Below are 27,558 nucleotides of genomic sequence, written 5' to 3' on the forward strand. Positions count from 1 at the left end.
CAGTGACCGAATGCTGTATCAGATCACATTGAGAACCATAACCTTCCTGGGGAATGAATGTGATCTGCCCAGGCACAGGTGCAGTGACCGAATGCTGTATCAGGTCACACCGAGAGCCATAACCTTCCTGGGGAATGAATATGATCTGCACGGGCACTGGTGCAGTGACCGAATGCTGTATCAGGTCACATCGAGAGCCATAACCTTCCTGGGGAATGAATGTGATCTGCACGGGCACAGGTGCAGTGCCCGAATGCTGTATCAGGTCACACCGAGAGCCATAACCTTCCTGGGGAATGAATGTGATCTGCACGGGCACCGGTGCAGTGACTGAATGCTGTATCAGGTCACATCGAGAGCCATAACCTTCCTGGGCAATGAATGTGATCTGCACGGGCAGAGGTGCAGTGACCGAATGCTGTATCAGATCACACTGAGAACCATAACCTTCCTGGGGAATGAATGTGATCTGCACGGGCAGAGGTGCAGTGACCGAATGCTGTATCAGATCACATTGAGAGCTTTAACCTTCCTTGGAAATGAATGTGATCTGCACAGGCACAGGTGCAGTGACCGAATGCTGTATCAGATCACACCAAGACCCATAACCTTCCTGGGGAATGAATGTGATCTGCACAGGTGCAGTGACTGAATGCTGTATCAGATCACATCGAGAGCCATAACCTTCCTGGGGAATGAATGTGATCTGCACAGGCACAGGTGCAGTGACCGAATGCTGTATCAGATCACACCAAGACCCATAACCTTCCTGGGGAATGAATGCGATCTGCACAGGTGCAGTGAGTGAATGCTGTATCAGATCACATCGAGAGCCATAACCTTCCTGGGGAATGAATGTGATCTGCACGGGCACCGGTGCAGTGACCGAATGCTGTATCAGATCACATCGAGAGCTTTAACCTTCCTGGGGAATGAATGTGATCTGCACAGGCACAGGTGCAGTGACCGAATGCTGTATCAGATCACACCAAGACCCATAACTTTCCTGGGGAATGAATGTGATCTGCACAGGTGCAGTGACTGAATGCTGTATCAGGTCACATCGAGAGCCATAACCTTCCTGGGGAATGAATGTGATCTGCACGGGCACAGGTGCAGTGACCGAATGCTGTATCAGATCACACTGAGAACCAAAACCTTCCTGGGGAATGAATGTGATCTGCACGGGCAGAGGTGCAGTGACCGAATGCTGTATCAGATCACATTGAGAGCTTTAACCTTCCTGGGGAATGAATGTGATCTGCACAGGCACAGGTGCAGTGACCGAATGCTGTATCAGATCACACCAAGACCCATAACCTTCCTGGGGAATGTGATCTGCACGGGCACCGGTGCAGTGACCGAATGCTGTATTAGATCACACTGAGAGCCATAATCTTCCTGGGGAATGAATGTGATCTGCACGGGCACCGGTGCAGTGACCGAATGCTGTATCAGATCACATCGAGAGCCATAACCTTCCTGGGGAATTAATGTGATCACACAGAGAGCCATAACCTTCCTGGGGAATGAATGTGATCACACCGAGAGCCATAACCTTCCTGGGAATGAATGTGATCACACCGAGAGCCATAACCTTCCTGGGGAATGAATGTTATCTGCACGGGCACCGGTGCAGTGACCGAATGATGTATCAGGTCACATCGAGAGCCATAACCTTCCTGGGGAATGAATGTGACCTGCACGGGCACCGGTGTGTTGGCCGAATGCTGTATCAGGTCACATCGAGAGCCATAACCTTCCTGGGGAATGAATGTGATCTGCACGCGCACCGGTGCAGTGACCGAATGCTGTATCAGATCACATTGAGAACCATAACCTTCCTGGGGAATGAATGTGATCTGCCCAGGCACAGGTGCAGTGACCAAATGCTGTATCAGGTCACACCGAGAGCCATAACCTTCCTGGGGAATGAATATGATCTGCACGGGCACTGGTGCAGTGACCGAATGCTGTATCAGGTCACATCGAGAGCCATAACCTTCCTGGGGAATGAATGTGATCTGCACGGGCACAGGTGCAGTGACCGAATGCTGTATCAGGTCACACCGAGAGCCATAACCTTCCTGGGGAATGAATTTGATCTGCACGGGCACCGGTGCAGTGACCGAATGCTGTATCAGGTCACATCGAGAGCCATAACCTTCCTGGGGAATGAATGTGATCTGCACGGGCACAGGTGCAGTGACCGAATGCTGTATCAGATCACACTGAGAACCATAACCTTCCTGGGGAATGAATGTGATCTGCACGGGCAGAGGTGCAGTGACCGAATGCTGTATCAGATCACACTGAGAACCATGACCTTCCTGGGGAATTAATGTGATCTGCACGGGCAGAGGTGCAGTGACCGAATGCTGTATCAGATCACATTGAGAGCTTTAACCTTCCTTCGGAATGAATGTGATCTGCACAGGCACAGGTGCAGTGACCGAATGCTGTATCAGATCACACCAAGACCTATAACCTTCCTGGGGAATGAATGTGATCTGCACAGGTGCAGTGACCGAATGCTGTATCAGATCACACCAAGACCCATAACCTTCCTGGGGAATGAATGTGATCTGCACAGGTGCAGTGAGTGAATGCTGTATCAGATCACATCGAGAGCCATAACCTTCCTGGGGAATGAATGTGATCTGCACGGGCACCGGTGCAGTGACCGAATGCTGTATCAGATCACATCGAGAGCTTTAACCTTCCTGGGGAATGAATGTGATCTGCACAGGCACAGGTGCAGTGACCGAATGCTGTATCAGATCACACTGAGAACCAAAACCTTCCTGGGGAATGAATGTGATCTGCACGGGCAGAGATGCAGTGACCGAATGCTGTATCAGATCACATTGAGAGCTTTAACCTTCCTGGGGAATGAATGTGATCTGCACAGGCACAGGTGCAGTGACCGAATGCTGTATCAGATCACACCAAGACCCATAACCTTCCTTGGGAATGTGATCTGCACGGGCACCGGTGCAGTGACCGAATGCTGTATTAGATCACACTGAGAGCCATAATCTTCCTGGGGAATGAATGTGATCTGCACGGGCACGGGTGCAGTGACCGAATGCTGTATCAGATCACATCGAGAGCCATAACCTTCCTGGGGAACTAATGTGATCACACAGAGAGCCATAACCTTCCTGGGGAATGAATGTGATCACACCGAGAGCCATAACCTTCCTGGGGAATGAATGTGATCACACCGAGAGCCATAACCTTCCTGGGGAATGAATGTGATCTGCACAGGTGCAGTGACTGAATGCTGTATCAGATCACATCGAGAGCCATAACCTTCCTGGGGAACTAATGTGATCACACAGAGAGCCATAACCTTCCTGGGGAATGAATGTGATCACACCGAGAGCCATAACCTTCCTGGGGAATGAATGTGATCACACCAAGAGCCATAACCTTCCTGGGGAATGAATGTGATCTGCACGCGCACCGGTGCAGTGACCGAATGCTGTATCAGATCACATTGAGAACCATAACCTTCCTGGGGAATGAATGTGATCTGCACAGGCACAGGTGCAGTGACCGAATGCTGTATCAGGTCACACCAAGAGCCATAACCTTCCTGGGGAATGAATGTGATCTGCACGGGCAGAGGTGCAGTGACCGAATGCTGTATCAGATCACACTGAGAACCATAACCTTCCTGGGGAATGAATGTGATCTGCACAGGCACAGGTGCAGTGACCGAATGCTGTATCAGGTCACATCGAGAGCCATAACCTTCCTGGGGAATGAATGTGATCTGCACGGGCACAGGTGCAGTGACCGAATGCTGTATCAGGTCACACCGAGAGCCATAACCTTCCTGGGGAATGAATGTGATCTGCACGGGCACCGGTGCAGTGACCGAATGCTGTATCAGGTCACATCGAGAGCCTTAACCTTCCTGGGGAATGAATGTGATCTGCACGGGCAGAGGTGCAGTGACCGAATGCTGTATCAGATCACACTGAGAACCATAACCTTCCTGGGGAATGAATGTGATCTGCACGGGCAGAGGTGCAGTGACCGAATGCTGTATCAGATCACATTGAGAGCTTTAACCTTCCTTGGGAATGAATGTGATCTGCACAGGCACAGGTGCAGTGACCGAATGCTGTATCAGATCACACCAAGACCCATAACCTTCCTGGGGAATGAATGTGATCTGCACAGGTGCAGTGACTGAATGCTGTATCAGATCACATCGAGAGCCATAACCTTCCTGGGGAATGAATGTGATCTGCACAGGCACAGGTGCAGTGACCGAATGCTGTATCAGATCACACCAAGACCCATAACCTTCCTGGGGAATGAATGTGATCTGCACAGGTGCAGTGAGTGAATGCTGTATCAGATCACATCGAGAGCCATAACCTTCCTGGGGAATGAATGTGATCTGCACGGGCACCAGTGCAGTGACCGAATGCTGTATCAGATCACATCGAGAGCTTTAACCTTCCTGGGGAATGAATGTGATCTGCACAGGCACAGGTGCAGTGACCGAATGCTGTATCAGATCACACCAAGACCCATAACTTTCCTGGGGAATTAATGTGATCTGCACAGGTGCAGTGACTGAATGCTGTATCAGGTCACATCGAGAGCCATAACCTTACTGGGGAATGAATGTGATCTGCACGGGCACAGGTGCAGTGACCGAATGCTGTATCAGATCACACTGAGAACCAAAACCTTCCTGGGGAATGAATGTGAACTGCACGGGCAGAGGTGCAGTGACCGAATGCTGTATCAGATCACATTGAGAGCTTTAACCTTCCTGGGGAATGAATGTGATCTGCACAGGCACAGGTGCAGTGACCGAATGCTGTATCAGATCACACCAAGACCCATAACCTTCCTGGGGAATGTGATCTGCACGGGCACCGGCGCAGTGACCGAATGCTGTATTAGATCACACTGAGAGCCATAATCTTCCTGGGGAATGAATGTGATCTGCACGGGCACCGGTGCAGTGACCGAATGCTGTATCAGATCACATCGAGAGCCATAACCTTCCTGGGGAATTAATGTGATCACACAGAGAGCCATAACCTTCCTGGGGAATGAATGTGATCACACCGAGAGCCATAACCTTCCTGGGGAATGAATGTGATCACACCGAGAGCCATAACCTTCCTGGGGAATGAATGTGATCTGCACGGGCACCGGTGCAGTGACCGAATGCTGTATCAGGTCACATCGAGAGCCATAACCTTCCTGGGGAATGAATGTGATCTGCACGGGCACCGGTGTAGTGGCCGAATGCTGTATCAGGTCACATCGAGAGCCATAACCTTCCTGGGGAATGAATGTGATCTGCACGCGCACCGGTGCAGTGACCGAATGCTGTATCAGATCACATTGAGAACCATAACCTTCCTGGGGAATGAATGTGATCCGCCCAGGCACAGGTGCAGTGACCGAATGCTGTATCAGGTCACACCGAGAGCCATAACCTTCCTGGGGAATGAATATGATCTGCACGGGCACTGGTGCAGTGACCGAATGCTGTATCAGGTCACATCGAGAGCCATAACCTTCCTGGGGAATGAATGTGATCTGCACGGGCACAGGTGCAGTGACTGAATGCTGTATCAGGTCACACCGTGAGCCATAACCTTCCTGGGGAATGAATGTGATCTGCACGGGCACCGGTGCAGTGACCGAATGCTGTATCAGGTCACATCGAGAGCCATAACCTTCCTGGGGAATGAATGTGATCTGCACGGGCACAGGTGCAGTGACCGAATGCTGTATCAGATCACACTGAGAACCATAACCTTCCTGGGGAATGAATGTGATCTGCACGGGCAGAGGTGCAGTGACCGAATGCTGTATCAGATCACACTGAGAACCATGACCTTCCTGGGGAATGAATGTGATCTGCACGGGCAGAGGTGCAGTGACCGAATGCTGCATCAGATCACATTGAGAGCTTTAACCTTCCTTGGGAATGAATGTGATCTGCACAGGCACAGGTGCAGTGACCGAATGCTGTATCAGATCACACCAAGACCCATAACCTTCCTGGGGAATGAATGTGATCTGCACAGGTGCAGTGACTGAATGCTGTATCAGATCACATCGAGAGCCATAACCTTCCTGGGGAATGAATGTGATCTGCACAGGCACAGGTGCAGTGACCGAATGCTGTATCAGATCACACCAAGACCCATAACCTTCCTGGGGAATGAATGTGATCTGCACAGGTGCAGTGAGTGAATGCTGTATCAGATCACATCGAGAGCCATAACCTTCCTGGGGAATGAATGTGATCTGCACGGGCACCGGTGCAGTGACCGAATGCTGTATCAGATCACATCGAGAGCTTTAACCTTCCTGGGGAATGAATGTGATCTGCACAGGCACAGGTGCAGTGACCGAATGCTGTATCAGATCACACTGAGAACCAAAACCTTCCTGGGGAATGAATGTGATCTGCACGGGCAGAGGTGCAGTGACCGAATGCTGTATCAGATCACATTGAGAGCTTTAACCTTCCTGGGGAATGAATGTGATCTGCACAGGCACAGGTGCAGTGACCGAATGCTGTATCAGATCACACCAAGGCCCATAACCTTCCTTGGGAATGTGATCTGCACGGGCACCGGTGCAGTGACCGAATGCTGTATTAGATCACACTGAGAGCCATAATCTTCCTGGGGAATGAATGTGATCTGCACGGGCACCGGTGGAGTGACCGAATGCTGTATCAGATCACATCGAGAGCCATAACCTTCCTGGGGAACTAATGTGATCACACAGAGAGCCATAACCTTCCTGGGGAATGAATGTGATCACACCGAGAGCCATAACCTTCCTGGGGAATGAATGTGATCACACCGAGAGCCATAACCTTCCTGGGGAATGAATGTGATCTGCACGGGCACCGGTGCAGTGACCGAATGCTGTATCAGGTCACATCGAGAGCCATAACCTTCCTGGGGAATGAATGTGATCTGCACCGCACAGGTGGAGTGACCGAATGCTGTATCAGATCACACTGAGAACCATAACCTTCCTGGGGAATGAATGTGATCTGCACGGGCAGAGGTGCAGTGACCGAATGCTGTATCAGATCACATCGAGAGCTTTAACCTTCCTGGGGAATGAATGTGATCTGCACAGGCACAGGTGCAGTGACCGAATGCTGTATCAGATCACACCAAGACCCATAACCTTCCTGGGGAATGAATGTGATCTGCACAGGTGCAGTGACTGAATGCTGTATCAGATCACATCAAGAGCCATAACCTTCCTGGGGAATGAATGTGATCTGCACGGGCACCGGTGCAGTGACCGAATGCTGTATCAGGTCACATCGAGAGCCATAACCTTCCTCGGGAATTAATGTGATCTGCACGGGCACAGGTGCAGTGATCGAATGCTGTATCAGATCACACCGAGAGCCATAACCTCCCTGGGGAATGAATGTGATCTGCACGGGCAGAGGTGCAGTGACCGAATGCTGTATCAGATCACACCGAGAGCCATAAGCTTCCTGGGAATTAATGTGATCTGCACGGGCACAGGTGCAGTGACCGAATACTGTATCAGATCACATCGAGAGCCATAACCTCCCTGGGGAATGAATGTGATCTGCACGGGCACAGGTGCAGTGACCGAATGCTGTATTAGATCACACTGAGAGCCATATTCCTCCTGGGGAATGAATGTGATCTGCACGGGCACCGGTGCAGTGACCGAATGCTGTATCAGATCACACCAAGAGCTATAATCTTCCTGGGGAATAAATGTGATCTGCACGGGCACAGGTGCAGTGACCGAATGCTGTATCAGATCACCTCGAGAGCCATAACCTTCCTGGGGAATGAATGTGATCTGCACGGGCACAGGTGCAGTGACCGAATGCTGTATCAGATCACATCGAGAGCCCTAACCTTCCTGGGGAATGAATGGGATCTGCACGGGCACAGCTGCAGTGACCGAATGCTGTATCAGATCACATCGAGAACCATAACCTTCCTGGGGAATTAATGTGATCTGCACGGGCACAGGTGAAGTGACCGAATGCTGTATCAGATCACACCGAGAACCATAACCTTCCTGGGGAATTAATGTGATCTACACGGGCACAGGTGCAGTGACCGAATGCTGTGTTAGATCACACTGAGAGCCATAATCCTCCTGGGGAATGAATGTGATCTGCACGGGCACAGGTGCAGTGACCGAATGCTGTATCAGATCACACCAAGAGCTATAATCTTCCTGGGGAATAAATGTGATCTGCACGGGCACAGGTGCAGTGACCGAATGCTGTATCAGATCACCTCGAGAGCCATAACCTTCCTGGGGAATGAATGTGATCTGCACGGGCACAGGTGCAGTGACCGAATGCTGTATCAGATCACATCGAGAGCCATAACCTTCCTGGGGAATGAATGGGATCTGCACGGGCACAGGTGCAGTGACCGAATGCTGTATCAGATCACATCGAGAACCATAACCTTCCTGGGGAATTAATGTGATCTGCACGGGCACAGGTGCAGTGACCGAATGCTGTATCAGATCACACCGAGAACCATAACCTTCCTGGGGAATTAATGTGATCTGCACGGGCAGAGGTGCAGTGACCGAATGCTGTATCAGATCACATCGAGAGCTTTAACCTTCCTGAGAAATTAATGTGATCTGCACAGGCACAGGTGCATTGACCGAATGCTGTATCAGATCACACCAAGACCCATAACCTTCCTGGGGAATGAATGTGATCTGCACAGGTGCAGTGACTGAATGCTGTATCAGATCACATTGAGAGCAATAACCTTCCTGGGGAATTAATGTGATCTGCACAGGTGCAGTGACTGAATGCTGTATCAGGTCACACCGAGAGCCATAACCTCCCTGGGGAATGAATGTGATCTGCACGGGCACAGGTGCAGTGACCGAATGCTGTATCAGATCACACCGAGAACCATAACCTTCCTGGGGAATTAATGTGATCTGCACGGGCAGAGGTGCAGTGACCGAATGCTGTATCAGATCACATCGAGAGCTTTAACCTTCCTGGGGAATAAATGTGATCTGCACAGGCACAGGTGCAGTGACCGAATGCTGTATCAGATCACATCAAGACCCATAACCTTCCGGGGGAATGAATGTGATCTGCACAGGTGCTGTGACTGAATGCTGTATCAGATCACATCGAGAGCCATAACCTTCCTGGGGAATGAATGTGATCTGCACAGGCACCGGTGCAGTGACCGAATGCTGTATCAGGTCACATCAAGAGCCATAACCTTCCTGGGGAATGAATGTGATCTGCACGGGCACAGGTGCAGTGACCGAATGCTGTATCAGATCACATCGAGAGCCATAACCTCTCTGGGGAATGAATGTGATCTGCACAAGCACAGGTGCAGTGACCGAATGCTGTATCAGATCACACCGGAGCCATAACCTTCCTGGGGAATGAATGTGATCTGCACAGGCACAGGTGCAGTGACCGAATGCTGTATCAGATCACATCGAGAGCCATAACCTTCCTGGGGAATGAATGTGATCTGCACGGGCACAGGTGCAGTGACCGAATGCTGTATTAGATCACACTGAGAGCCATAATCCTCCTGGGGAATGAATGTGATCTGCACGGGCACAGGTGCAGTGACCGAATGCTGTATCAGATCACACCAAGAGCTATAATCTTCCTGGGGAATAAATGTGATCTGCACGGGCACAGGTGCAGTGACCGAATGCTGTATCAGATCACCTCGAGAGCCATAACCTTCCTGGGGAATGAATGTGATCTGCACGGGCACAGGTGCAGTGACCGAATGCTGTATCAGATCACATCGAGAGCCATAACCTTCCTGGGGAATGAATGGGATCTGCACGGGCACAGGTGCGGTGACCGAATGCTGTATCAGATCACATTGAGAACCATAACCTTCCTGGGGAATGAATGTGATCTGCACGGGCACAGGTGCAGTGACCGAATGCTGTATCAGATCACACCGAGAACCATAACCTTCCTGGGGAATGAATGTGATCTGCACGGGCAGAGGTGCAGTGACCGAATGCTGTATCAGATCACATCGAGAGCTTTAACCTTCCTGAGAAATGAATGTGATCTGCACAGGCACAGGTGCAGTGACCGAATGCTGTATCAGATCACATCAAGACCCATAACCTTCCTGTGGAATGAATGTGATCTGCACAGGTGCAGTGACTGAATGCTGTATCAGATCACATCGAGAGCCATAACCTTCCTGGGGAATGAATGTGATCTGCACGGGCACCGGTGCAGTGACCGAATGCTGTATCAGGTCACATCGAGAGCCATAACCTTCCTGGGGAATGAATGTGATCTGCACGGGCACAGGTGCAGTGACCGAATGCTGTATCAGATCACATCGAGAGCCATAACCTCTCTGGGGAATGAATGTGATCTGCACAGGCACAGGTGCAGTGACCGAATGCTGTATCAGATCACACCGGAGCCATAACCTTCCTGGGGAATGAATGTGATCTGCACAGGCACAGGTGCAGTGACCGAATGCTGTATCAGATCACATCGAGAGCCATAACCTTCCTGGGGAATGAATGTGATCTGCACGGGCACAGGTGCAGTGACCGAATGCTGTATTAGATCACACTGAGAGCCATCATCCTCCGGGGGAATGAATGTGATCTGCACGGGCACAGGTGCAGTGACCGAATGCTGTATCAGATCACACCGAGAGCTATAATCTTCCTGGGGAATAAATGTGATCTGCACGGGCACAGGTGCAGTGACCGAATGCTGTATCAGATCACCTCGAGAGCCATAACCTTCCTGGGGAATGAATGTGATCTGCACGGGCACAGGTGCAGTGACTGAATGCTGTATCAGATCACATCGAGAGCCATAACCTTCCTGGGGAATGAATGGGATCTGCACGGGCACAGGTGCAGTGACCGAATGCTGTATCAGATCACATCGAGAACCATAACCTTCCTGGGGAATGAATGGGATCTGCACGGGCACAGGTGCAGTGACCGAATGCTGTATCAGATCACACCGAGAACCATAACCTTCCTGGGGAATTAATGTGATCTGCACGGGCAGAGGTGCAGTGACCGAATGCTGTATCAGATCACATCGAGAGCTTTAACCTTCCTGAGAAATGAATGTGATCTGCACAGGCACAGGTGCAGTGACCGAATGCTGTATCAGATCACACCAAGACCCATAACCTTCCTGGGGAATGAATGTGATCTGCACAGGTGCAGTGACTGAATGCTGTATCTGATCACATCGAGAGCCATAACCTTCCTGGGGAATGAATGTGATCTGCACGGGCACAGGTGCAGTGACCGAATGCTGTATCAGATCACATCGAGAGCCATAACCTCCCTGGGGAATGAATGTGATCTGCACGGGCACCGGTGCATTGACCGAATGCTGTATCAGGTCACACCGAGAGCCATAACCTCTCTGGGGAATGAATGTGATCTGCACAAGCACAGGTGCAGTGACCGAATGCTGTATCAGATCACACCGGAGCCATAACCTTCCTGGGGAATGAATGTGATCTGCACAGGCACAGGTGCAGTGACCGAATGCTGTATCAGATCACATCGAGAGCCATAACCTCTCTGGGGATTGAATGTGATCTGCACAAGCACTGGTGCAGTGGCCGAATGCTGTATCAGATCACACCGGAGCCATAACCTTCCTGGGGAATGAATGTGATCTGCACAGGCACAGGTGCAGTGACCGAATGCTGTATCAGATCACATCGAGAGCCATAACCTCTCTGGGGAATGAATGTGATCTGCACGGGCACAGGTGCAGTGACCGAATGCTGTATCAGATCACATCGAGAGCCATAACCTCCCTGGGGAATGAATGTGATCTGCACGGGCACAGGTGCAGTGACCGAATGCTGTATCAGATCACATCGAGAGCCATAACCTCCCTGGGGAATGAATGTGATCTGCACGGGCAGAGGTGCAGTGACCGAATGCTGTATCAGATCACATTGAGAGCCACAACCTTCCTGGGGAATGAATGTGATCTGCACGGGCACAGGTAAGGACGCTGCATCACTACTGTTGAAGAAGGGGAAGAAACCAGACACTATTTAAAAGAGAATTCTTTAATGGTGTTCTCCAGGTGTCAATAATCACTACGGAATGTATATGAATATTCCTTAACAACTGGTAAATTCTAGGTAACGAAATCATAACAATTATGGAGGCCAAATACCTATTGGATGATCCTAAGTGCTATGGCACGTCGTGCACATCCACATTTCAGATATACAGCAAGAATGATGAAAATTGATCCTTTGGACAAATCAAGGTCAATTGATCGAGACGAAGACAACTAATGCTACACAGTCCACTCAGAAACTGGCCACCATATTTATAGCCACACAAATTCATAAACAAGGATACCTCTCCTCTCTCAACCCTCACTACCCTCCCCCTGTTGACATATCCGCAATCTGAATGACACTCGGCCTAGTAGGATTGCGGTCTCTGTCTTCCCTCTGTTCCCCCTCCCTTGCCTCGTCGCGCCTTGAAACACTTGTGTATAGGCGCGTTATAAATGCCATATCATATCATATAATAGGGACCCACAACCTTTGGCTCCAGATGTTTTGGACTACAACATCCTTCAGCCCTAGCCAGCATAGTCAACAGTGGACTGCCCTTCAGGGTGAGGGGGAGAAAGAGAGACAGCCAAACACACTCACACACACACACACACACACACTACCAGGCGTACTGCAGAAAACAATACTAAAGCAGAGGCAGACTATCGATCCAAAAGTGAGGCTTGAAAAGGGATAAAGAGGAAAAAACTTTGGACGAGAAGAACAAAAATAAATGCGCAAAGCACTAGCACAAAAGACAAAATAAAAAGAGGAACAGAAAAATCATACCCAAGCCTTCAGGAAATGCAGCCGACAGATGCAGGAGCACCCGCAGAAAAGTCAGAGAAGAGGTTTGTTCCCATGACATTTCTGACTGAGCAGAACTGAGCTAGAGTCCTTCTAGCCAAGAAGGTCCCAGTACAGAGCAAGCACCTTGATAACAGACAGCCTGTGCCCTGAAGCAGTGAGGAGGAAACATGACATGGGTAGAGGCCCTGCAAGAGTGAGGAGGAAACATGACATGGGCAGAGCGCCCTGAAGCAGTGAAGAGGAAACATGACATGGATAGAGGGCCCTGAAACAGTGAGGAGGAGACATGACATGGGTAGAGGGCCCTGAAGCAGTGAGGAGGAAACATGACATGGGTAGAGGGCCCTGAAGCAGCAAGGAGGAAACCTGACATGGGTAGAGGGCCCTGAAGCAGCGATGAGGACACATGACATGGGTAGAGGGCCCTGAAGCAGTGAGGAGGAAACATGACATGGGTAGAGGGCCCTGAAGCAGTGAGGAGGACACATGACATGGGTAGAGGGCCCTGAAGCAGTGAGGAGGAAACATGACATGGGTAGAGGGCCCTGAAGCAGTGAGGAGGACACATAACATGGGTAGAGGGCCGTGGAACAGTGAGGAGGAAACATGAGATGGGTAGAGGGCCCTGAAGCGGTGAGGAGGAAACATGACATGGGTAGAGGGCCCTGAAGCAGTGAGGAGGAAACATGACATGGGTAGAGGGCCCTGAAGCAGTGCAGAGGAAACATGACATGGGTAGAGGGCCCTGAAGCAGAGAGGAGGAGACATGACATGGGTAGAGGGCCCTGAAGTAGTGAGGAGGGGACATGACATGGGTAGAGGGCCCTGAAGCAGTGGGTAGAGGGCTGCAGCCCAGTAGAAGATCTGGGAGTGAACTACGATCACGCAGATCCATGAACCGTGTTTATTGCCCACATGCAAGCAACTATTCTGATGTGTGTGCCTATTAAGCAGGAAGCACACACTCATGTTCAACGACACAGGAACCTTCAAAGAGGAATAGGAAGTATTCTGTTGCAGTAAGGAAGTCTGCTACTGCTAAGAGAACGTTCATTCTCTTCAACGTTCCCCGTCGGCTCAGCGAGTCTCGTGGGACTCTTTCTTCATCCCGTGCTCGCTTCCTGGAGGAGGCGGAGCCTTTCGGCGGTCACGTGAGCTGTCACGTGACTTGACACAGCGAGAAAAAGCAGCCTCAAGCGCCCGTGCAGCGCATTCTGTTGCAGTAAGGAAGTCTGCTACTGCTAAGAGAACTTTCATTCTCTTCAACGTTCCCCGTCGGCTCAGCGAGGCTCATGGGACTCTTTCTTCATCCCGTGCTCGCTTCCTGGAGGAGGCGGAGCCTTTCGGCGGTCACGTGAGCTGTCACGTGACTTGACACAGCGAGAAAAAGCAGCCTCAACCACCCTTGCGGCGTTAAGCCCGTCAGGGGTAAAGGCCGGTGACTGTTGTGCGACTGTGTGGCGCTGGGGAGCTGTCGCCAGGACTAACAACACGATGACGACGACGAAGGAAGGCCCACAGACTCGCCAGAAATCATTGCTCTGCAGAAGAAAAGCTTTGTTAAGTTTTCCAAAGGGGGTAAGACCTATTCCCCCGGTGGAGTCAAAAGCACAAAAAGATCTAATTGAGTTTGCCATTGAGAACGGTTTGGAGGTGGTTACTTGTTTGGGCAAAGGATCGGTGCTGTCACTAGCCGCTCTAGCCCAAACAACGTTGGGTCCACCCAGATTGAGAGATGGTTCTAGGAATATAAGTAATCAAAGGGCAAGCCCTGACATTAGCACTGGGGAATTGGTTCGGGATTTCTCTCCTTCAGTATATGTTGATGCGTGTGAATTTATGCAAGCTTCGCGATTCGAATTAACAGACTCTGAATTGATGGGAACTATCCAACCAACTGGCCTAACGCAGGTAATGGAGCAGTTTGAATCCCCGCTGTGTAATATTTACTCCGCAGAAAATTCAGGAAAGGCTGATGCCTCTCTGCTTTCTTCCTCAGCAGTGGGAGGCGTGATTATTCGAGACATTCCTGCCTCCACAAACGACAAACGAAAGGAACCAAATCAGAACACGGACCCTGGCGAGGGGGCGCTTCCTGATTCACGTCCAGTACCAGTGCCAGTAACAGAGCAAAACTCTACTGATCTCTCTTCTCGTGAAGCTCGACTGACTGCCCGTTTGAAAGCAGACTTCTTAGCCACCTATGAACGTCTGAACGCAAGTTTTCTGAAAAATCACTCCACAGAGAAAAACAAGTCTCAAAATCATAAAAAACGACGCTCTGTGAGCGAAAAAAACATCTTTTCTGAAAGATCCGAAACTTCGTCGATGTCCAGTTTAAACGATTCCGCCCATCAATCGTCATGTGAGAATTTTGAACTATCTGGTACTGACGAAGTTGAAAAAAGAGCTGTAATGTGTATTCCTCCTGCAGACGACTTGCTTAGAAAGAAAAACGCAGTTCCCAAGATGGCCAAAACTGCCCAGGAGGCGACTAAAACTAATCAATCAGCTAAAAGCTCTATGTCTACCGCGGCAGGAATCCAAATACATAACAACGTATTGGCTGCAACATCAATTGCATTACTTCCATTTATGAAGTTGTATGAATCGATACATGATGCTGTAAGCGATCAAATGACCATGCTGGTAGACATAAATGCAAAAATGAGAAGTCTAGAAAGTTTCTCAAAAGCAAATTGATGCGAAATTGGATATTGAAGCCGAAAACTCCTCAAAATGGCAATCTAGACTAAGTGACTTAGCCCGCCAGTCAAATAGTGACAATTCCGCATTAATGGACGCTGTAATTGAGTGTACAAAGTGGATGCGTCATAACACACCAACTTTCACGAATCCAGTTTGCGAATATGTTCATGCTCCTAACTGCCATACTAACTTATCTAAGGATCAACCCTTGGAGACCGGCTACGTATTCCAGAAGCACCCGATAACCCTGGGTGGACCAGTATGCAGTACCTCTGCAGGACGTTCAAGTGCTACAAAAGGAGCCCCTCCTGGGCAGGTACAGCACGCAGTGGCGAGCTCCATGAACAACTGTTTGCTGCAACAAGCACCTCCATTGATTGCTGTAGAAGGCGCTGCCCCGTCTGCCACGCTTGGTGTGGTTTTCCAAGCAGAAAAAGTCACAGAGGTACAAGAACAAATAAACTTAACGGAAAAACTTTCCTTTGGGATTTTCAAAACACCATCAGGGCTGGCGAAAGAGAATGAAAAACAACTCCTGCAACAAAAGTATTGTGGCACAAAAGGTGCTCCAAACCTTGTAACTCGGAAACAAGTAGCCAAACGTGCCCGAACATCTTGTAAGAAAAAATTCATTTGAAACTTATCAACGCCGCCGTCCATTGCTCCATTCAAGCGGCCGGAGAAAGAATTGGACGGACAATCAAAATCAAAATTGGCTCTGGTGAAAAAGTTACCATCCCAGCCAAATGCCAAAAGAGCGAGAAAAGCTTCTAGTAGTGACAATGATTCAAGTTCTGATGTATCATTGAAGTTATGTGAGTATTCAACATACTCTATAGATGACAATGACATCGAAGACAGTGTTGGCACTGTAGCAGCACCAAAGTCTATCACCGAAAGACCTGGCAAAGAACCCATGAAGAGGCCGACCGAGTCAAACACGAATTCGACCAGCCCTGGCGTGCAAGCAATCACGAAAGTCGCAAAGCCTCCTTCCACATTGATTACCACCAAAGAGAGTTTAGGGGCAAATGCGACTAGAAGAAGGGCGGAAGCTCTCCCATTTCCCCAGTGGAGCAAATTAAATCCGAAACTAACAAGTGCACAAATTGAACAACTCGACAACAAAGAAAACATGTCCAGCAAACATCAACCTGAAAATACACGTAAAGGCATATGGAAAATCCAAATAAAGAATGCCTTGCCAGAACAGAAAGAGGTAAATTTAAATCGAAAGAACATTCTGAAACTGTTACAGTGCATTGCAACGCTGCGTGCAATAAAATCGGAAGACATAGCAGTTGTTGAATACATGTCTGAGGATTTTTCGGACTGGGTAAATTTACATCTACACTCTCGCGCTCTCAAGACGGCCATATTAGATGCAGCGGATGACCTCTTGTTCTTCGGCTTCGAAGTAATAAGTGCTGATGCTAGTGATGAGGTTAGTCCACACTTATCACCAGTGGAACAAACCGAACAAGAAAAAAGAAGGAAAGTTTTGTGGGACCATATGAGCATCAAATACACACCCTGCACAAAAACAGCAAAACAACAGGACTATTAGCAAAGAGCGGACAGCAGAGAAGAAAATAACCGGCTGCTATCCTGGAACACTCGTGGCTTTAAACACTTGTTTGATGGAAAGTGGCAATTCCCGTTGGACTTGTCAATTATATGTTTACAGGAAACATGGCTGCGCGAGTGTCCTGGTTGTGATGGGTACTCAGTCCTTCTGAATCCTGCTGGAAAAAACCTATTTGGTCGTCCCTTCTCTGGCCTGGTTACAATGATCAAGAATAATAACGATTGGACGATCATATCCTCTGTAAATCTGAACATGTTTGTACAAGTAACAAATATTCAGATAAAATGTTTTGCTTCACTCAGGAATCAAGTGTTATTGATTGTTAACATTTACTGGAATACTGCAATGTTCTCGCAATCAAAATTCATTGGAGCCGTACTGTCGGAGGTTGATAAGTGTCTCCTAGCAGATGAGGTTCTGGAAATTATAATATGTGGTGATTTCAACTATGCCTGGTTAAACATGCCAACATCTAAATGTGATGAAGATGGTATAATGATTAACGGTAAACTGCAGGATCGAGGTGTCAGATGGTTAAAAGAAATGGCATTGAGAGAGTGCTCAATGCTGAACGGAGCAACCCGTGGTGATATTCCTCCAGGCTTTACTTGGAAACGAGGCGTGAGTAAAAAGACCCTTGATTACATTTGGGTGTCCAAAAAATTACTAGCAACAGTCTTTTCTTTTGAAATAAAACAGACTGACAAGAGCGGCCATGATGCAATGTTGTTAAGCTGAAAAGAAAAAAAAAAAAATCAGCCTCATTTAAGTACCTTGAGAGCGTTATAATAAACAACGGAACAAACAGATTGCGCATGAGTGCACCTCAGTTGATAATGCTGACAAACAACCTTGAGAAAGCGCCCTCAATAATGTCAAGGATCAATTATCCCTTGCTATTACACTACTTTAAAGGGAGGAACACAATCCACAAAGGGTCTGCACCTGAAGTAAAACATCCTTTCAATACAATCATAAATCAGGAAAAGAAAAAGCTACGAGATGATATAAGGCTCCTGAAAAAAGTCGATCCTGGAAGTGCTCCCGCCAAAATAAAATCAAGACGCCAGAAATATCGTAACTGGATTAAATCCTTTAATTTCTTGCGAAGGCAGTCTCAAGCTGAACAGATGTTAAAGTTGATTATGATTATTTTGAAGGACAGCAGACACATTTGGGAGATAATCAACACTGGTAGCTTGAATCACACCTATTCAATGGCGAATGGTGTGAATGGGGCCAGCTGGGTCGCTTACTTTTCCGCTGTCTTTGATGACGTAAATTGCATTGTGGTACCCTTGACATTAACAACCACTGCAAGATGGAATGTAGAAGATTCTGCAGAAGACATCGAATTGGCAATTACGAAGTTAAAGGCTTCTAGGACTGTAGGCCCTGATGGTATCTCAAATGTGATGCTAAAATCCCAAAAGTCTCTATGGGCCAACATGATGAGATCCTTGTTTGAACGAATTTCACGTGAAAAAATCCTGCCGGCTTCATGGTTAAGGGCAGTAGTGGTTCCAATATTTAAAAGGGGCAATCTAGATGATCCTAACAACTATCGTCCGATTGCCCTTTTGGACACAATCGGCAAGGTCTTTGGAGCCTTCCTGCAAAAGCGGCTGTCAAATTGGGCAACTGAGATTGCCGTGAGCGACCCCAGGCAAACAGGATTTACCAAAGGAGTTGGAGTTGAATTAAATCTGGTCCTCCTAAACTGTTTAAAACTCGATGCCTTGAAGAGAAAGAAAACGCTGTACCTTGCATTCATAGATCTGAGCCAGGCATTTGACAGCATAAATCGTAATCTCCTATGGAAAAAACGAAATGACTGGAATTGCCCAAATGATTTGCTGGAGCCCTTGATTGCCCTCCACTCCAATACGTCCTTTAGAGTAAGGTTAAATCAGCAAGGTGATTTGTCAGATGAAATAGTCACAAGAAGGGGCGTGAAGCAAGGTTGCCCGCTTGCTGCCCTACTTTTCAAACTTTTCATTTCAGACTTATCTCTGGCATTTAAAGACCAAAGGATTTTTCCGCCGTTAGTAAATGGGCAACAAATAAGTTGGGTCATCTATGCTGACGACATCGTTCTCATAGACACCACCCCAGTTGGGCTTCAGAGACTGCTGAATGCGTTTCAAAACTATTGCCTGCAAAACGACTTACAAATCAACTCCAAAAAGTTGAAGATAATAGTGATTGGATGTGGAGCCCAAGCACGTTCTCGTAAATTTTGCTGGCAAATAATGGACAAACGACTAGAAACATCGAATAGCATCAGATATCTTGGAGTGCAATTTAATATTTCTATTCGTGAGTGGGACTGGACACAAGACCTGATGGCCCGTATGCAAATGTTTGCATTGCAAGGTGCCAAACTGCATGCAGCATATGGCAAATTCTCCTTTAAGCCAATCCTAACATTCTACCTGCAAAAGGTGACGCCGGCTATAACATTTGGGAGTGAATCTGGTTGGAACATCCCTCAGGTTTTGTGGAATAAACTGGTGGGAAATTTCTGGCGAAAAGATCTAAGGCTGCCAAAAAATTCTGCATTGACAGCGATACGTTACGAGTAATGCACTGATTCACTCTACGGTCCTGTGCTGTGGAAATCCATCTCCACTCTGAGAAAAATGATGCTGGAACAAAATTCAACACCATATGAAATTTTGCTTACAGTTTCGGAGCATCCGTCTGCTGGTTTAATAAACAAGTGGAAAGCCAAGCTGGTTTGCATATTACATAATGCCGATGTTTCCCTCGAGACCGTAATCCTGCGACCGCAAGTGGCAAAAAAGAAATTGCGCCAACAAAATTGGATATTAAATGAGGAGGCGAGAAACAAATTGGCATCTTCCTTAGACCTCGGAAGCGCCCTGAATAGACTGGACATTTTGCCAAAGTACCTAGATAGATTTCCATCAAGCTATCACAGGAGCATGTTCCTACGATTACGCCTTAATCTCTATAAATCCAAGGAGATCCTTGTACTGAGGCATGAGATATCTGAACAGGACGCTCGATGTCGGTTCTGTAACCAAGCGACAGAATCATTACGCCACTTAATCACTGCATGTGAGGCGATTGCTGCTCAGCGCAACCAGCATTTAGCCCACTTTGCCCCCTTATCTGGAAATATGGATGCTTGGTGGTGTTATTTGATTGGTGGCATCAACACTCAGTTAATTTGCGCAACCATAAACTTTTTGGATGCTTTGGACTTATCCAATTTGGATGGCCTGGTCTGAGAGACGAGGACCCTTTTAGAATCCTGTGAATGAGGTTGTTTTAGATACTAGGAGATTTGTAATCTGTAACTTAAATTGTCTTTTTTTTGTACAAACTAATGTTACATAAAAAAAAAAAAGAAATAGGAAGTATCAGCATAGTAGGTAATTGCAGGAATCAAGTAGGTCTGTAGATAATAGTACTTGTTTCTTAAGCAGTAGCGGGTAAGTAAAGGTAGATCTCAAGCATGATTCTGCATGGATCCCCCATCGGACCCTCCATCCTTTCAGTCGGAGTGCAGGTTAATCTCTGGAGCCCACCCTCACTCACTGCTTGCATCACACAGAGACACACGCAAACATGCACACATACACACCATTCCACGCTCTATAATCAGGTGTGTATGCCTGTGTAGGGAGCAATCACTCATACTCAACGGAACTGCATCGCTTTGAAGATAAATTGATCTCCTGAGCTGGACACCAAAACATACAATGGCCTGTAATGTATCCCAGCCTTCCTTGTAAGGATGTTTCTGTCACTGTTGCTGTCGTGCAGTGTTGGGTGTCTGACACCCACCACCGGGAATTACAGAACACCTACCTTATCCGACCCGGAGCAAAGCCATAGCAATGGCAAAAGAGCCCCATACAATAACATGCAACATTAAAGGTGTCTGCGGACTCCATGCACACCAGGCGGCCACCCACATTACACACAAAATCAGCATGGGCTGGGCAAGTGTCAACCAAAGCCAGGCAAGAAAGTCATCAGGGGCAGAGGGCAAAACATGCAGTGCTTGCACATATGTGTAAGTCTCACTCATGCAGCATCTGAAACACACACACACACACACACGGACACATACATTGACCAAGGGGTGACAAAACGCTTGCATGTGGGATTTCCTTGGTGGGAAATGTCACAGAGCTGCCTAGGTCCACTGCAAATTGAACAATCCTGTTTTTTCTTCTCCCTGTTTTTGGGAGGAAGTGTGGGCTGTTAGTTAAACCGTGTTACAGCAGTGCAGTCACTCTGCACAATATGTCGAATCTGCAAGAGAGCCTCTGTTATCAGGGTGCATGTGCTCCAGCAATTGTACTTATTAAGTAACTCCAGGGACTCACCCTCTCTGGTCAGAAGTGACCACAGGTGGTTGGGCTGCGTGTTGTTAGTGCTGTACAGGATCATGTACTCCACAATGACACCGTTCGGCTCTGCCGGCGGCCGCCACATCGCCCGGACAGCGTATGAGCTGATGGGGTACAACTGGAGCTCAGAGGGGGGCGAGGAAGGTCCTGGAGAAACAAATGAGAGACTTCAACAAATATACATTTTAAAATTATTTCAGCAAAAAGAAGCGATTGGTCTAGGTTCAACTAATTTCAAATTAAAAAAACTATATGGACATGTGTCGGGCGGAAAAGTGACATGTTGCTGAAAGTGTAAACCTTGCAGAGGGAAGTCTTGCTGTCAATGTTTCATGAATGTACGAGTTTTTCATTGCTTTTGTTATTGTGGTGGATGCTTGCAGTGCCTCAATACACTTTGAAGAAGCCAAAAAAACAGAGCACTGCTTTTATGTAAAACATAATCAGCGGATAGCAGTGAAAGGAACTGGATAAAGAATATTATTATTGTTATAAAGTTTCATGGTATTTGCACTATGATCCACGGCAGGGTAGGAAACTGAGCTGATGCTACAAGGATTAAGCGGTGGACAGGTGGGCTCTGGGCACAATATTGTTTAGGTACATCCTTGAGAACTACACATTTTAAAGGTGCAGACCAATGCTCAATTGTTTTATTAGTAAGTCACAGCAACTCAGTGAGGAGAAACTGGTTATTGTGTATGTGAATTATGGCTGCCAAGACCTGCCAACCACCCCTGGGACATACAATGGCAGCGGTAACAAACCCCTCCATTTTGGAAATGTGTATTCGATTAAGGGAGAAAGGCTGATCAGTTGGGTGAACGCCTTAACAGTCCTACTTGGCAAGGTAGTGCCCTTCCAGAGGTTACTAATAGCCACTTGGCTAATTTATCAATTTGTAGTTGCATAATGTACGGAGGATAAACTTGGAAGCTGCTCCAGAGTGCGGAGTACAAAGGAGACTGGCTAGGTGAACAATCTCAGGAGATGGGGCGCCTCTGAAATAAGGGTCTCTTCAGGGGTTTGCCCAACTTCACCCCAAAAGAAGACAGCGTAAGAGCTGCAGGGGGCTAGAAGGCTTTGGTCTGCCAGCAGTGGAGGCCGCGTTTGGTAATCTCATCAGACACAAAGCTGTGGAATGCTCCAAAAGCCTGAAAAGAGTCCAAGTTGGTAGAATATTTAACCAGTAGCCGGTCAGATAGCACAGTGAGCTAAGTGCTCGCCCCTGATATCTCTGCACAGCCTCTGGTGACAGGTTCGAATCCCGGCAGCGTCAACTCACCCATTTATCCTTCCGAGATCAATAAATTGAGTACCAATCTGTGGGATAATAATGTCTTCTGTTATTTCAGCGCTCTGAGAACTATGGGTGTACAGCGCTATATAAGAAATAAAATACAGTAATTTCAACACGGGAGAGATGTGGTCAACCCATTTTAGGCAGAAAAGGAAACAGGCAACAGAGGAATGAACCACTTACATTTTGTGCTGGGGTTTGCCAAGAGACCAACATGCATCCAGTTGCCAAAATTCAGGGGAATGTCCTGCTATATTCGCATTTGACATTCCTGCACCATATCTAGAAGGGGTTCCATTGCAGATGAGGCCTGTGGTTTCTCTACACACAGGAGGTGAGAGAAACTTGGGAGCGGGAGCCCGTGCCCAGAATTGCCCACTTACTTATAACTTGGGAATGTGATGCTTGGCATTGGTTAGGGGGGGGGGTCACACATGTGTGCATAATCCAGTCACACAATGGTTGGGTTTGCATTTAACAACTTGTTTTTGTGGCAGTTTCCCAGTCAATTTCTACCAAGGGCTTGTGAAATGACTCCCTAGACTGTTGTTTGGTGGCCACAATGCTCCAAACATCAGCACACTTGGTGTGTAACAGAAGTTATGTTTGAGCATGTATACATAAGTTGCCCGCTATCTCATATAGGGCGGGAGGATGGTTTGCATGTGTGTCTATAATGCAGCAATCTGCAACCTTTTGGCTCTCCAGATGTTTTGGGCAACAATTCCTATCACATCTACCCAGCAAAGTAAATGCTGAGGGTTCGTGGGAGTCACTGTCTAAAACATCTGGCGAGCTGCAGGTTTCAGACCCCTGCTATAATGGATAATGAGCAGCAAAACATGTACTACGTGTAAGTAACATTTCTCTCCGCATCATCAAAGCTACAAATCAAAAACAGACAAACATTTGATTATTTCTGCTGAAACCAGATGTTATTTACACATATAATAAGAATTGTGAGAATGGTTGCCTTTGTCTAGCAGTCATTCTTCAAAATAAGGACCATGCGCCAATACTCTCTTCCTGCACCCACATGATGCACAAAACCCCCCAAATAATGTCCCGACTGACCCTAAAATGATAACCTGAGCTTCAGATTCCTAGAGCCCCCATAGTCACACCACCCTTACTACTCACGGTCAGGAAGTGTGACCCGCTCCACAGCACTGCTGAATGGTCCATCGATACGAAGTCCATTTGACTGCACAGCAAACTCGTACCTTGTGAAAGGCTTCAACCCGCTGATTAGTATCCCTTCTGCCGAACTGTTAAAAATAACCAAAAAACATCCTCTGTGATGGTGCCTAGGAAAATGATTTTTAGTGGAGCAATCTGGGGTGGGCAGGCATTTACAGATAACCCCAAATTGAACCCAAAGAAATTTGGAGGAGAGCTGGCAAGGAGGGCAGGAGTAGGGTGGCTTCATTTGCTTACTCTAAATTAGGGAGATTAGGGGGGCTTCAACTGTTCACTCATGCCATGGTCACACAACACATCCCTTGCTCTCACATGAGCAAGTTTAGGGCACATCGACAATGCAGCAAACGTTTAGCACAAGGTGGGAACTCAAGGCATGTGGGCAATTTTTAAGGACATTGGTGCACTTTTTGCAAGTTTGAGGAATTGTGTGGCACATGGGCAAAGCGGGCATAACATGGGAAACAAGAACAGATTAAAGGGCTTGAGGCACATGTGCTGGAGAAGATTAGAGCAGAAGTACAGACACGGTTAAAACATGGGGCACATTATTAGTGTGAGGAGAGTGGGGCATCAACACAGAGAATCTTTCAACCATGCGGTGCATAAGCAGTGTGGGGAACTTGGTGAACATGAGCATATCATTTGAAGTGAGGCCACTAGCAGAAACACATTAACATTTGCTTGCTCACAATGTTCAGGTAGAAACAATTCAGTGCACAGGATTAAATCAATTCTGTTGTTTACTGCATTTGTACTTTTTCCGATCTGCAGTTTAGAAATACTATTCGTTCATACGAGCGCTATACAAGTCAAACGTTACTTGCATGTAACTGTATTTTGAAGCTTGCACCTGTTTTAGATGTGTGTGCTGTTCATTGATCATCTAGTAGTTAGACCGTGATAATTCACGTTGTTTTTCCCGAAGGCCTTCCCATGGGCGTATTATTTATTTGTTTGTTTATTTATTTATATAGCGTACCTGACCCAGAGGTATCTGGGCGCATTTGCATGTTACATAAAAATTAGCCACAGTAACATATACACAAGTCGCAAAGATAGAGGTGAGACAAATACAAAGCAAATATGTACATTACATTATTGTGAAGAGCATTGGGCATTATAAATTACAGAGTTATATTTAGGATATTTAAAGAGAGGTGAGGTAATACAGAGTTAGACATCAAGAGACAATCCATGATTTAACATATGTTCTGAAGGTGTGGAGGGACGCAGCTGATCTTAGGGCTGTAGGTAAGGAGTTCCACAATATGGCTGCCTGTACCGGGAAGCTGCTACCTCCTGCTTTTTTAATCTTATATCTAGGAACCCTAAGACAATAGGCATGTAAGGTTCTGGTGGGTCACTCCAAAGTGTTTTTGGCAAATTTGTCTGCTAGATATTCCGGGGCTGAGTTGGCAAGGCATTTGTGGGTGAGGGTTAGTGATTTGAACTTAATTCTGTCTTTCACTGATAGCCATTTTGTATTGCGTCAGGCATCTGAGATGTGTTGCGTTCTAGGGATATTTAACGTGGTGCATAGTGTGTTGTTTTGCAGAATTTTCAGTTTTTATTAGTAACCAGAAATCTCCATGCAAGTGGCACCCAACATGTCCTATTAGGCAGGAGCCATTTGAGATTTTATTTCTATGTGTGCCTATTAAGAGGTTGCGCCATGGCATGAACATCCAAAACAGACAGCTGAGCGAATAACTTTACGAGTAAGTCATATTTGCCTGTTGCATCGCAAATCTGTTTTTGATATACACGCTATGCATAGGTAACCAAGCAGTCTTTATGCCACTTTTAGAGCTGTGGTTTAGGCTTGGATGGTACTTAATTCATACAGTTGTTTTGGAACACCTCAATAGTTTACAGAAAGTGCTCCTTGAATATACTTTTTAGGCTATTTGTTTAAACTATGGTTAACTTATTATTTGGCTTGATGTGGTTACTACAACTTGTATACTTGTATTAAGCACTATATATTTGTTTTTTATGTGTATTTTGTATTTGTATATTTGTAGTTATTGATGAGCAAGGGGTGTCATTATAAACAGAAATGACAGGTTGGGGCCTCCCTCTGGAACAGCCTCCCTGCCACTCTAAAACCTGAAGAAAACCCTCTCAGGTTACGGCAGCACCTCAAGAAATTCCTCTTTGCTTCTGCTTTCACCCCCATCCGGTGCTGATCTGTTCTCTCTTGGCACCGTGCACCTGGCCACCCTCTGTCCTCTGAGCCCAGGTTCCTGCTCACCCTGCCACCCTAACGCACAGCCTCCTGGCCACCTTTGCATTGGTGTCTGTATCTATACCCATACAGCCACCCCTTTTTTTCCTCCTGCACTTATCAGACCTCCCCTGTCTGCTGCCTTAAACTCAGCACTTGCCACATGCTGGCTGCACTACAATTTTTGTGGATTTTATTATTAATTTATTTATTTATTATTTATTCTGTTTCTCCTTCGTTGTGCACTTTCCACTTCTCCCCCTTCCATGCCCTTTTCCCCCTCCCCCTCCCCCATGCACTTGTGCCTTCTCAATGTCACTTGGCCAAGTAAGATTGTTGTTTTTGTTCTCCCCTGTTCCCCACCACACCCCCTTTGCCTGGTCGAAACCTGAAACACCTGTGTATGAGCGCGATATAAACAAAATATCGATCAATCAATCAAAACAGAGCAAGCAGTAACAGAGGGCCGAGGCAATCATCTGGTTAGGTAACTTTACAAAAACCATTGTTGGAGGTTGGAGTTAATGGGATTTAGTGGGTGATGAAGGGGTTAGAGGTCAAACATATGACAGGGATACGGCCAACGTAACATATTTTTAACAGAGCCAGAGGGCAGTATTTACAATGTTCAATTTACAAAGAGTTGTCCTGAGGGCCAACTAAAAGGGGTGGGTCGGGGAGATAGGACATGTGGGAGAGGGGTAGTGTGAGCTCCTTCCTTGGCTTGTTTTGCCTGGTCTCTTGTTTTGTTCAATTAGCTATATAAAAATGCAAAGTACGCTTTATTGTTATTGAAACATACCGCCTCTATTGTTTTAGTTAAAAGAAAAATAAAAGATTTGACCATAAACTAAGTTGCCTGCCCCACTTATGAATCTGCTCTCATTCGTATATCAATAAAGTCATGTTTTTTAAATATATCATCAAAACTCCAGATACCAGCTTCGCAAATGTTTTGCAATCCATATGGCTACACCCGCCATGCACGGGCGCAACAACCATGGGGAGTTAAGGGTGTCCTGAAACCCTCAAAAATGTGATCGTTACATTTGTTTTACTGCTCTGGGGCATTTTAAAAATCTATTACAAGCAGAGTGGAAGACAGGCGGAGGGAATTTAAGCAGACAACCAATCACAAGGGATTCTCAGCAGGCAGCGTGGAACTTAACCACGTTAATCAGGAAGAGGCGGGTGTGGCTGGCGGGAGA

At 47.3% G+C, this 27,558-nt stretch overlaps 1 protein-coding gene across 2 annotated transcripts in view; it reads right to left on the reverse strand.

The window, feature by feature from the left end:
• The window catches only part of IGDCC4 (immunoglobulin superfamily DCC subclass member 4), a 677,662-nt gene that overhangs the window by 144,864 nt on the left and 505,240 nt on the right, over positions 1-27,558 (reverse strand). For both annotated transcript variants that reach the window (XM_069625112.1, XM_069625111.1), the window contains exons 14-15: positions 24,061-24,188; positions 21,597-21,767 (exon numbers count right to left, since the gene is read on the reverse strand). In XM_069625112.1, the coding sequence (XP_069481213.1) occupies positions 21,597-21,767; positions 24,061-24,188 (299 nt within the window). The remainder of the gene's footprint in view (positions 1-21,596; positions 21,768-24,060; positions 24,189-27,558) is intronic.

This window comes from Ambystoma mexicanum, chromosome 11 (assembly GCF_040938575.1).
Source record: "Ambystoma mexicanum isolate Mex_15411 chromosome 11, UKY_AmexF1_1, whole genome shotgun sequence".
Taxonomy (NCBI): domain Eukaryota; kingdom Metazoa; phylum Chordata; class Amphibia; order Caudata; family Ambystomatidae; genus Ambystoma; species Ambystoma mexicanum.